This window comes from Pseudonaja textilis, chromosome 9, assembly GCF_049901715.1.
Source record: "Pseudonaja textilis isolate UNSWEBS1 chromosome 9, rPseTex1.2, whole genome shotgun sequence".
Lineage (NCBI taxonomy): Eukaryota > Metazoa > Chordata > Lepidosauria > Squamata > Elapidae > Pseudonaja > Pseudonaja textilis.
The window spans coordinates 14,829,130-14,842,449 of NC_141998.1; the positions used below are offsets into that span (position 1 = coordinate 14,829,130).

The window sequence follows — 13,320 nt, forward strand, 5'->3', positions numbered from 1 at the left end:
AGGGTCACTTTAGTTATGGAAAACAACGGATGCATCAATGGAAGATAATGCTGTCAAATGATGGTAATCAGTTCTGCTAGGATCCTTGATTAATAATGTATAAATTCATCATTTAAAAAATGCATGCACTTTCTCATTTTCCCATTTTTATTTTATGTTTGAAAAGAAAAACATTTCTCTTATATTTCTGATCAAAAAAACCTCACAAGTATAGATGCATTTGTACACAGGCAAACACACACACACACACACACACACACACATCATGTTATCTAGTTAAACAATCAATATGTAAATCCCTTTATTTCATAATACCTAATGGGAAATTGAAGATATAAGTTATAATACAGGTAGTCCTCAAGTTGTAATCACACTTGGGGCCAGGATCAGTGCAGTTGTTAAATTAGTAACACGGTTGTTCAGTGAATCTGGTTTCCCCATTGACTTTGCTTGTCAGAAGGTGGCCAAAGGGGATCACGTAACCCCAGGACATTGCAACCATCATAAATGTGAATCAGTTGTCAAGCATCCGAATATAGGTCATGTGACTAAGGGAAACTGCAACAGTCATAAGTGTGAAAAATGATAATAACTCACTTTTTTCAGTACCGTTGCAACTTTGAACGATCACTAAATGAATGGTGTAAGTCGAGGATACTGTTCTATGTCTGCTAATGGGTGCTGCTGGTGCCACTAAGAGAGGCACAGTTCCCAAATATTCCCTTGGGAAAACTCACCTTTTCATTCTTGGAGCATTTTGGAATCCAGCCATGAGAATTCTTATGTAAGAGCATCCTTGATTATTCTCAGATGGCTTCTCTGCTTAACAAGCCCTGAGAATGAAAAATCTGCCTCATAAGCTCTCCCTTGGGAGAAGTCTCGGCCTTCATAAAATGTACCCCATAAATGTTAAAAAATTTACACATAAAACATGCCATGCACGGAAAGGAGGCTTTCCATTTTATAGCTCCAGCTCCAAATCCTGAATCAGGTATAAAATCTCAGCTATTCACCACAGAGTAGTAAATCAGCTTTTAAAAAATATTGTAACAAATGGTCTTTAAATTTCAAACCAGTTTTTTCAACTTGCTAATTTTAATGGTCCCTTTTACCAGCTATTAGTCACAGGCTTCTCAAGGGGTGGCCACCGTACTTATCAGGCTTGGAGTTTGCTTTTGATTCCACTAAGAATCAAAGCGGCATGATTACTAAGGAAGGTGCTATCGAAGAGCAAAGTATATTGATTTTTGTTCTATGATAATGGAAGGAACAATTTGAAATAAACTTATCTAAGTTCACAGTTTCAAATCAATAGAGAAATGGAAATGTTATCATTTGACAATCACGTCTCTGTTTAGCAATGCAGCTTGTCAATAAGGATATATATCAACTTGTATTGAACTATGCCTCTTACTAAGCAAAACTGTGTTCAAAATGCACATTTTGTACTAAATCCTGGTGGAGCTGTGGTGTTGCAGTGGTTAGAACGCAATATTTCAGGATAATTCTGCCCACACCTTGGAGTTTGATCCTGATAGGACTTGAGGTTGACTCAGCCTTCTATCTTTCTGAGGTCGGTAAAATGAGGACAAAGATTATTGGAGGCAAGATGCAAATAATGCTTCAACCTTGTAACTCACCCAGAAAATGCTGTAAAGCACTACGTGGCAGTGTATAAGTTGAAGTGTTATTGCTATAAAATATAAATTTATTCTCACAAAATTAAGTAGCCAAGAGAAATGAAAATAGATGGATTCCTCTATTCCAAAGTGAAATAACAGAAAAGTTTCCTGTGGCCGTGTGAAAGCTTTCCTAACTGAATTACAAAAAAGGGAAAATTAGATAGTTGGAGAGAATACTTTTTAGATTATTCGGAACTAAAGCAAATTCCTGCAACTGCCCCATTTACTAAAGGATCCTTGTTACTTCACCATAAGCAAACCTGATCACCCACCTGCTCTCAGTCAGTAGGTCACACTCTGAATTTCCCTTCCCCCCACCCCCTGCCCTCCCTCCCCTTCCTTCCTTCCTTCCTTCCTTCCTTCCTTCCTTCCTTCCTTCCTTCCTTCCTTCCTTCCTTCCTTCCTTCCTTCCTTCCTATGTGGGAAGCAGTGGAGAAAGTGAAGTGAACTCAGTGGAGTTGTCAGTGGGGAAAACTGGATTTGCTTAAAGCCCATATGTGATATTCTTCACAACTGTAGTGATTTGTTTAAAAACTCTGTCAAAAGAGGTCATAAAATCTAATATGACTCATTGAACAATTGCCTTGTTTAGCAAAGGAAATTCTGGTCCTAATTGTGGTTCATAAGTTGAGGACTTACAGGAAGAACTATTACCCCATTATCCAAATGCAATTACCGCCTGTCTTCAACAGGGGAATCTGGAAATGAAGGAAGAAGATAAACCAGCCCTCCAGTAACGTTGAATTCACTCAACAAAAGTCTTCCTGAAAGTTAGTATTCAGGGGCAAGGAAAGTTGTGTGGGCAATCACACGTGGGCACCCACACTTCTGTGTGCGCGCATCTTTGTGGGTGCCCATGTATATATGTCTCTCTACCCCCCCCCTCGTATGTGTGAGGGTAACACACACACACACACACATAATAAATCTCTCAATTATCTCAGCTCATTTGCTTGGGGTCTCTCATTTTATGTCCCTGCTTCGCTGAGCCGTATATCTGTCCGGATAATGAGTTACAGTCCGATGGAATACGTGTGTGGGGTTGTAAAAAATACAGATGCTGAATTAATTGACTGTGTGGCACTCAGCAGCTGATTGAGTTGATAATGGCGAGATCTGACCTTTTTCTAATTTCTAATTATGTGCATCTCGCCTGTGAGGAATACATGATTCTTATTCTAATGATGGTTAATGTCCCTGGCCTTTTCCTCTCTTCTTTGCTGTCAGCAATGGTGGACAATTTACATAGGATTAGCAGCCTTAAAACCATGTACATACGACAAATAAACTTTGGGAGATAAGGATCTTGCGGAGGGAAGATTCATTGGAAGCGTCATGGTTTGCAAGATTTCCGACAAGTACTTCCGCTAGTGAGCTTTAAAAAAATCCAGAAATAGGGGAGGTAACAATAACAGTAAATATACTAATATTAGTAGTAACAGAAGTTGAGTTTAGTAGTATTAAGTGAGCAGTGTTTATTGGACAGCAAATAATATTGGTCATAATAATGATGAGAACAACAATGCCAAGAGAAAGTATATAAGGAATATAAAAAAGTAAAACTCATTTGGATGAACAGAAAGTCTATAGCAACTTCTGAAATCAGATTCTCTTCATGAAAGATCAGATTCTTATCCCATGAAAGAGGACCCTAACAGGTTGTTTTCCACTGACGTATGGATCCATGAATGTAGCCATTGATCTATTTCTGATTCTATAATGTTTAATGTTAAATATAATGTTTAGATTGTATAACGTTTAGTCCTAGTGGACAATCACTTAAATACGAGCCAACTGTGAGCAACAGCAAGCAAAAAAGCCAATGCGACCCTAGGCTGCATTAATAGAGGGATAGAATCAAGATCATACAAATTATAGTAAAGCTTTACAAACCCTTAGTAAGACCACACCTGGAATACTGCATCCAATTCTGGTCGCCACTACTTAAAAAGTTGTTGAGACTCTGGAAAGAGTGCAGAGAAGAGCAACAAGAATGATTATGGGGCTGGGCTAAAACATATGAAGAACAGTTACAGGAATTGGGTAAGTCTAGTCTAATGAAAAGAAGGACTAGGGGAGACATGAAAGAAGTGTTCCAATATTTGAGGGGCTGCCACAAAGAAGAGGAGGTCAAATTATTTCCCAAAGCACCAAAAGGCAAGACAAGAAACAATGGATATAAACTAACTAAGGAAAGAAAGCAACCTAGAACTAAGGAAACATTTTCTAATGGTGACAGCAATCAATCAATGGAACAGCTTGCCTTCAGAAGTCATGGGTCCTCCATCACTGGAGGCTTTCAAAAAGATCCCTTCCAATTATTCTATGTGTATTGTTTACACTGACTGATTGTAGTTCTCTGGAAAATCTGGGGAATTTCCAAATTTTCCCATTCTCCTTGGTGGACAATGGGATGTTATTCATGGAAAATAAAGGCAGCAGCAAGGAACTCATGAATATTATTTGGTTGTTGGTCCAGATGGGACCATTTTTGGTTCAAGCAAACTGCCGTTTTGTCACTAAGAGCCACTTCTGCTAATGAAGTTGTATGCAAAATGCAACGCATTGATGGCAATGACCATCAATTATTTACTGATGAAAAACCAGTGATGGTCAGTCTGGCATAAGGTTTATCCATATGCTGTTAAATTTTCTAACTATGGAATCTGTAGTTTCCTATAGTGGTCTTACCTATATGGTCTTACTTAGTACTTACTTAGAAATCTTGGTGCCATGACTGAAACTTCTCATCTGAAAGGAACTGGGGATTCTTAAGGGCTATGTTAGAAGGATATAATAAGTCTTCTGGTTATAGAAGCCACAAGTACAGTCTGGAACCAAGGACATCCTCATCTTTATTGCATTTAATTATGTTCCAGTAAAAGAAGTACATCAAGTGAGGTCAAGTGATGGAAAGAGAAGGACTCTGTCAGCCTTATAGGAGAACAGCAGCATCTTATAGTGCACTTGAATTCATTGGCAGAGCTTTAACTTTCGCCACTGAATCCCTTGGATAAATGACACAGGATGCTAACATAAGAACAGTGAACTTTAATATAATCTGTACAAAAATAGCAGAAGGGAGTTGGAACAAATTGCAAAAAATCCTCTTGAAACCAAGGAAGAAATCGGGTATTTAACCCATCCTTCCAATCTTTTCCTGATAATGCCTCCAGAAGAAATGTTCATACTCATGTACCTAAAGTGAAAAAAATCCCCTCTCCATGAAAACAAAGAAAGGAAAATTACAACTATTGCTGCTTTCAGGTTTTTAAAAATACATTAACTTGCCTTTGTCCATAACTCATTCATTCATTCTTGCACAGGCCCCCATATTAATTCTTTCTTGACATTTTCCTCTATGTTTCATTGTTATTATAGGAGAAGCAGAAGCTGGAGGTGGAGTGAAAAAAGGATCAGCCTAGAATCCTTATGTAGTCACAAGTGAATTCCAACTCACTTTGAGTGCTGGTGACCCTTATCTAGTGCTAACCAGGTGCTGGCCATTAGTTGAGAAGATTCCTGTGTACAGGCTCTTAGCAATAAATCAGCTTAATTGATCATTCAGTTGTGGACCCGATAGGAGGACCTGATTTTTTTGTGCCTGACAATTATCATCAGTAATCTCCCCTCTATTTCATTTGTCCACATCCACCAGTTTGAAATGAGAGATAACATGTGGTCTTCTATCAATTAGCCTCTCCAATAGTAACAGCAGTCCTCCAATCTTGATGTCCACACATTTCCCATCATTAAGAGGCAGGGAATGTCATTATTAGAGGAAAACATATGGGATTTCTAAGGTTCTGAACTGAGACTTCTGGTGAGCTAGACATCCCTGAAGAAGCAGGGATATCATTGTGATCAGTGGCAAGAGGGCACAATTTGGTCAGCAAAACATGTGCTGTTAAATAGGGTTTGGCCTCATCCATTGAAGAAGCAGAACCTAGGTTTCCTTGCTGTTAGGTCAGAGGCTTTCAATATGAAGGACAATGTGTGATGAGGCAGGTGCAATGCAGGCATTAACTTTGGAGTTCAAGGAATATATAGTATATGTATGAGATAAAATGGTTGAAGCAGAAGAATTACCAAGTTGTCCAGCTCAGGATCATCACTGAAAAATGGTTTGTGCTCCTGTTCTTGCTGGTGTACGAAGTTCTCAATGTCAACATCAAAGCTGGCAGAGGTGATGCATTCTGAGCCCTGTGTTGCTTGCTCGCATTTCTCAAATAGCAGTGTCAGGAGGGGGAAAAGAGGATGCCTAAAGGGAAAAGGAAATGGAATGACATTTCAGAAACAAATGCACCAACAAGGCCATTTCTATCTCTCAATGTATACACAGCTTCATAATGTTCTATATTCATGAATGCTACTGCATTGGAATGCTCCCCTTCAATTCTTTTTCAAAGGACATAAAAAAAAAACCCTCATGTTCCTGAACTTGCTTCAGTTAGGAGGTGCCTGAGAGGTATGTTCAAGCATCTTTTCTTTCATCTCCAAATTTGTTGGGGGCTTTCCAGCTTCCTACGCTTCAGTTAAATCCTAAAGGAAAATATCAGGAGATAAATCTCCCCAAAGAGCTTTTTTTCAGATCAGGAAGCAAGAAAAGCAAGAGAGACCGCAGAATTAGAGATGTATAACATAAAAAAAAATTCAAACCTCCACCATCGCCCAATGAGATAACTGAGAAAGCACAATTGGAAGAAATTTAAAAGAAGAAGAAAGAAAAGAAAAGAGGAAAAAGAAGGAAGGGAGGGAGGGAGAAGGAAGAAGTAGAGAGAAAGAGAGAAAGAAAAGAGAAAAAGAAGAAAGAAAAGAGAGAAAGAAGAAAGAAAGAAGGAAGGAAGGAAAGAAGGAAGGAAGGAGGAGAACAGGGAAGGGAAATTCAGAGTGTGACCTACTGACTGAGAGCAGGTGGGCAATTGGGTTTAGTTATAGTGAAGTTTAAGTAATAGAAAGAGAGGAGAGGGGAGGGAGGAAGGGAGGGAAGGGGCTGGGTTTGGGTGGGAAATTTCTTTCAGAGAGGGAAAAAAAACCCCAGGAACATACAGCAGAAGGATAAAGGGCAGTCTTGCATATAAAAGCTCTCAGTTTAAACCAAGCAAACTGGTAACAGTAAAGTCCTTCATTGCTTGACAGCTTGGAGAACCAGCCAGAGTAGCCAAAACAAAGGACAAATAACCAACCTCATATAAGACAGCTTTCATTGTACCTTCACCAGTTTTTCAGCATTTCAACAGACAGCTAATAGTTATATAAGGTACACACCTGGTGATTATATTTTATACAACCTATATTCTGCTCTTATTTTTTCTTTTTTGTGGATTCTAAGCAAGTCAAACTCATCAACATGCAACAGTCTAGTCATGGACAACACGTACAATCTTGCTTTGCAAATTGATTATCCACAATGTTAAGGTTGCCCAACACAGGATTTCAGAAGAAGCAAATGAATGGGATTCAGCTAAGAATAGTAAACTTAATGTGGTTATTCATCTGGTAAGCCTCATTAGACCCATGGAAACTAAGTAGAAGGGAAGAAAAAAAAAGGAGAGGTGTATGAAGCATTTTCCACCCAATAATTTGCCAGCAAGGCAGCTCAGATAGGGAACATGGGCCAGACATAACAGTGAGGTCCATTTTTCTTTTGATAAATTATATATCCTACTAAAAATCTTGTTATCATGAACTTTAACTGGGTGAAACAGCGCTTCATAGAGAGACAATGTTTGAAACAAGGTAGCTTAAATGGGCTAATTTGCAGAACGTGTCCAAAATCTGGGATCCAGGCATCCCGAGGCAGTGACATTTGGGAAAGCTGTATCTGTTTCTGGGCTACACAGACTGCTGCTTTTCTGCTATGCTGCTGCTGCATCACGTGATCTTCATTTTATTTATTAAATTTATACGCCACCCATCTCATGATCCAAAAAGACTCTGGATGGGCAGTTTCCCAGCCACACTCACAATCCTTCATTCCTTCCCGCACCAGGCAGCAGCCGTTTATCAGGAAAGGAGACAGGGAGATTTATAATGCTTCCTGACATATTCCAAGAAGAATACTCCAAGAAGCAAACCAGCAGGAAATCGGAAATAATTCCTGCATTCACTGCATTCTTGACTGCCCTTGGTCATTCTGTTTCTCCATTTAGATAAGGAAATATCTCCGAAAAGATGGTTCAACAGGGCATGGATTGTCTAGTTTGTGGTGTGTGTGGGGGGGCAGGGGGGATATGATGACATTTTTCTCCTTGCTTTTGCATATGTGGGGAATAGAAAAGAACTTATATTCATTTTGCTAAGGGCTGAAAGTCTCACTCTGCTTAGTTAAAGTATGTTTTCTTTTCTTTCAAACCTGTTGTCCTGAATGCTTAGTCTTGAAGCTATCCTGAGAGTCTGGCGGGTTGAAAATGCTATCATACATAGCCATAAATCAGAGGTACCAATCGACTAGTTGAGTTTTTCAGGATCAAAACAAAGAGAAGAACAGGTGAAGGGGTTAAACTCTGATATAAGTCTTCATTTGCAGCTACTAATACTGCACCATATTACAGTCTAATCTAGACTGATCCCAGTTTAATGCAAGATTCTTCTAGCCATGAGCAGAATATGGAGGTGGGGGCAGGTGGAGGGAAGTTTCCCTGGTCGTAATTTAGGCAGCCCTGCCGAGGCTTAGCTGAGGGATATGAAAGGCAAATTCCAGACGGTGTTATGAATTATTTCGCCTTATGAACCTTCCCACTCTCAACAGATGCCTGCTGCCATTTAAACAGCCACTAGATCAATTAGAAATGAAAGGCACAAATCGACCCTGCGCAAGGGCACTAAATTACTAGGAACTAATAATCCGAGCAGTAATGCCAGGTGGTTGGAGTTCAGCGACGTGCAGGCCCTCCCCCTTTCCGCAAACCTTTGCACACAGCACCAATTCCTTTTCAATGTTATGAAGGAAATAAGAAACACAAAGTGATAGGAGGACAGAGTGAATCGCAGCTCTGAACTCACCACACCTAGCCTGGTGAAAGCTCTGAGGAGCGAAGTTACACATGGATGGCCCAAGATTTTGGCAAAACAACAAAATCTGCTAGATTGCTTCTTTAGACCAGCCCCATCCTAGATAAATTGCCTAGAGTCACATAGTTGATATGATTAGGGCAGAAATCTATTTATCATCCATCCCTATCCCTATCCCTATCCCTATCATCTCTATCTCTCTATCTCAATCTATCTATCTGGATGGATGATAAATGATAGAAAGATAGAAAGATAGGATAGACAGAGAGGCAGACAGAAAGACAGACAGACAGACAGGATTCTAAGGAAGAAAATCCTTTGGAGACTTTTCTTCTATGCAACAAACTTTCTCAGCCTGGAGAAAGGTAGCCCCTAACCCTTACAGCAGCGGCCCCCAACCTTTTGGGCACCAGGGACCAGTTCTGCACGGAGAGGTTTTTCCACGGACCACGGAGCGTGGGTTTCATGTGCTTCCTGCATCCCCTTGGTAGGACTTCGTTTGTGTGGCCTAGTTTCTGGGATGTCGCAGCCTGGTACCGGTCCAAGAAGGGTTGAGACCACTGCCTTACAGGGTATTGAACGAAAACCATCAGATTCCAAACACTGCAGGCAGATGTGGAAGAAATGTGATATATTGACTCTGAATTTGGGAGTACCACCAATTCCCCCCCACCCCCCAAGAATTAATGCCATTGGTGGCTATAAAAGAGACAAGGACAATGTTTCAGTCTGGCATATTTGTTTAGCCAATATGAATGGAAGCATCTATTCATCTTGGTAAAAAGACAATCCTGAAGAGAATGAAGAAAATAATATCATACAGGAATGCTTTTATTGATTTCCTCTGCCTAAGAGCTTATTTCATTCACTGAGACAACCTGAAATAGTTTAAGTGATTTGCCACTGATAGGAAAAAAATGTAGGGCAAAATATTGTAATAAGGGGAGTTGTGGCAGTATAACTAGATTCACACATTATTACAGTAAGCTATAATGTGGCTTAGCAGAGTAGGTATCCCAGGCACTGCACCTTACAAATCCCAATTTATAGCTTAATATATGTGATTAATTGTGAATAACAAGGTTGAGCAAATTAGGTTTTTTTTTTTTGAGTTTCATTAAGAGTTAAAAAACATACGAAACAAAGAAAAGAATTGAAGTGACAAATGCTGAAGGAAAACCAGTCTGGACCCACACATTTCACTGCTTTTTATTTTACAATATTTGTTTAATTTCACATATTTTGAGACAGATGTCAGATTTAGCTGGTCTGGGTCTGATCTGGGACTGAAGACATCCCGATAATCTTGTTTCATAATTGTCTTGTTCCATGTTGAAGGAAAGTAAGATATGAATTTAGAATCAACCTGGTTTATCCCTTGGTTCTATCAAAAAAATTCTGTACAACACATTTTCTGTCAAAGTTAAGATAGGATATTGAACACTGCTGTTATGTCCCCATCGGGGCCTGAATATGCAGGGGAAGACAAGCTGGAACTGGAGCTGACAGAGATTGAGGGGCGGCTTCGTTGGCTTTGGAGGAGAATGGGGAGGGGCAGGCCCAGTCAGGCCAGGGCCTTTCAGGATTAGGGCGGCTTGTAGGCAGGGAGGAACAGGGGCAGGATGACCAAGAGAGGCTAAGCAGTGAACATGAGAGACAGAGCTCAGGCAATGAGCAGGGACCGCCTCCTCCTGATCCTCGAGCACGGAGAGTGAAGAGAAGGCGAGAACAGTGCAGACTAACCCGGCTTCTTGGGAGGAGAGCATCCCACCCCTCTTCACAAGGCACAGCTGGGGACTGAGACTTAAGGAGATGCTGTGGGGAGGGGCATTTGTCAGGAACAAATGCTGAATTTGTAGAGTTTGTTGTACCAGTACAGACATTTGGAGTTTGCAGGACTGCTTGCTTCTTCCTTGCTTTGTGGACTCAGTTCCTGACTTCGTGGACTCATTGTTTGTTTCTTGCTTCATAGACTCATTTCCCTGTTCCTTTGCTTTGCTGGACAGTGCGCAGCCAGAGGTTGCTGTGCATGTGTGTGTCATCACTTTGTTCTGGGACTTATCAGAAACATGGGAGTGTTTGGGGAACTTTGGAGCAATAAAGGGGCGGTTTGAACTGCCAGCTGCCTGTGTTACCTCTGTGCCATGTTCTAGGACATCACAACTGCCTTCTATCATCCACACTCAGAGGCAATAAGTTTCTCAAGCCCTATCAGAAGAGGCTAAAAATTAAACCTGGGATCTTTCTGTCTTGATCCTAAGGGTGTCTAGCAAAAGAGTGCAGGCTAAGTTTTGGGACACAAGAACAACTCACAGTATGGATAATAAAATAATCCATTCCAGAGGTCAAAATAACAGTAGTAATACAGTGGAATTGTAAACACGAAACCAATATGTAGTTAAGTATCAAGCCAATACTCACAAATTGAATTAGATAGAATTAGACTTCTGGGCAGAATAAGGGAAATCAAGGCTGAAAAAAGAGAATTGTTTTCAGAAGTTGGGCTTTCCCAATGGAGAACTTTACCCTAGAGATATCAACCCCATCATTGTTTACTTGATATCCATCTTTTTTTCCCTAGAGGATTAGGTTGTTTGGAAGTAATAGCAACGTTCAAGTAATCCCTACTTGTACTTCAGCCTCTATATCAAGCGAATATGCAAGTGCTCAGAACTGGAGTCTGAGGAATGGAAGTTAGTCCTGGGGCTGGTTGACAATGTTCAGCCATCCAGCAATGACTGGGTTGGACTCCCGTAAGCTTTATCTACTACTATGTGCATTCTGAGTTGCAGTGTAACAAAATCTGGAAGGACAAATATTGTTCACCCTACTTAAGAAGACACTATTTTTACCTCATAGATTAAGTCATTACCATTTATCCCATCAAAAAGTAAACTTGAAACCTTCACAGATGAATCCTTCAGAAAATCTCTAGTGCTTCACTTCTTTTGCCCCATAAGAAAAGCAAATAATTAACCTGTATTGGTGTTGAGTTCAACCCTATGCTATATACCCAGCTTAAAGTTAGTGTAAAATCTCTTGAGTCAAGTATATACATATATATATATATATATATATATATTCCTCAAGTTATGACCACAATTGAGCACAATGTTCATGTTGCTAAGTGAAACATTTGTTAAGTGAGTTTGCCCCATTTTATGACTTGCCACAGTTGTTAAGTGAATCATTGCATTTGCTAAATTAGTAATCTGGTTGTTAAGTGAATCTTCCTTCCCCATTGATTTTGCTTGTCAGAAGATCACAAAAAGGGATCATCACGTGATCCTGAGACACTACAACCATCGTAAATATGAGTCGGTTGCCAAGTGTCTGAATTTTGATCATGGGGATGCTACAACAGTTTTAAGTCTCTTTTTTAAGTTCTGTTGTAACTTCAAACAGTCACTAAAGTCATTTGATTGCTTATTGTACCCTATGACTATTATTAAGTGTTGTACCTGATGATTCTTGACTCTTGGCAAATGTATCTTTTCTTTTATGTACACTGAGAGCATTTGCACCAAAGACAAATTCCTTGTGTGTCCAATCACACTTGGCCAATAAAGAATCCTATTCTAAATGAACTGTTATAAGTGAAGGACTACATGTATACATTAGCCAATAAAATGCGTTTAGGCATGGTTTGCTCTCTCATATCAAGATGAATAATTATGAGGAAAGTGTGAGAACTTCTATACTAGCTTCATAATAGATTCTACTCTCTACTCTGTGAAGTTGATAACACTGACAGATAATGATTCATTCGAGGACTCTCCAAATAAGCATTACTGAGCAAGACTCAAAAACACTCAGAAACTACTTGCCATTGTATGACTAGCAGTTGATTTATTCTCAATGCAAGTATTCTTCAGCAAAAGCTCTCTAAGTCCCAGTACCTATTTTGAGAGATATTCCAGAGAACCATTATGATGGCTTAAATATTGCAGCCAAGTCCCTTTGAGCACCATCTTCATATTATTGTCCTTTCCATCAAGTCCCTCAACCACCCTAAAGATAATTGAAAAAAAAACTGCAGTCCAAGATTGCTGTATAGCCTTTATTTTAAGAGAAAGACTGAAAGTAGACAGAACTGATACTGTAAAGTCTATTCAGTTTGAATCAAAGAAATGGTGATGAAGATGATGATGATGACAATGACATATACTCTTTGTCTGAAGTCTTTTCACCACTCTGTATGGTGGTAAGTAGGTAAATAGTTATGTACCTATATAAGTTAGGTAGCTACGTAAGTTGAAAGAGATTGGTTCAACTTGATCTTCCTAACAATTTCAAGGCACAGCAAGGACAATACTTCTTGAGTTATAACCCAGGCATTAGCTTCAACCACAATAGACCTCCTATTATAAACAATTAGGAAATTGTCATAATCTGAGTTTGCTAATCAATATCTGATCAGCAGCAATTCTCCAGAACTTCAGCTACGAAGATATACAGATTATGTGGAGATTGAGGAATTGAAGATGGCCCTTCCACATCAGAGTGGGACAACTCGCTACTGCCAACTCAAAATGGCCAACTCACTGTGGGACAACCCACCATGGCCAACTCACCACAGATCAATTGAACAAACACAAAGTTAATTTCAATGGAACTGTGGCCA

At 39.8% G+C, this 13,320-nt stretch overlaps 1 protein-coding gene across 6 annotated transcripts in view; it reads right to left on the reverse strand.

Moving 5' to 3' along the window:
- The window catches only part of PKNOX2 (PBX/knotted 1 homeobox 2), a 271,522-nt gene that overhangs the window by 49,918 nt on the left and 208,284 nt on the right, over positions 1–13,320 (reverse strand). For all 6 annotated transcript variants that reach the window (XM_087939000.1, XM_087938998.1, XM_087938996.1 and 3 more), the window contains one exon: positions 5,772–5,943. In XM_087939000.1, the coding sequence (XP_087795126.1) occupies positions 5,772–5,943 (172 nt within the window). The remainder of the gene's footprint in view (positions 1–5,771; positions 5,944–13,320) is intronic.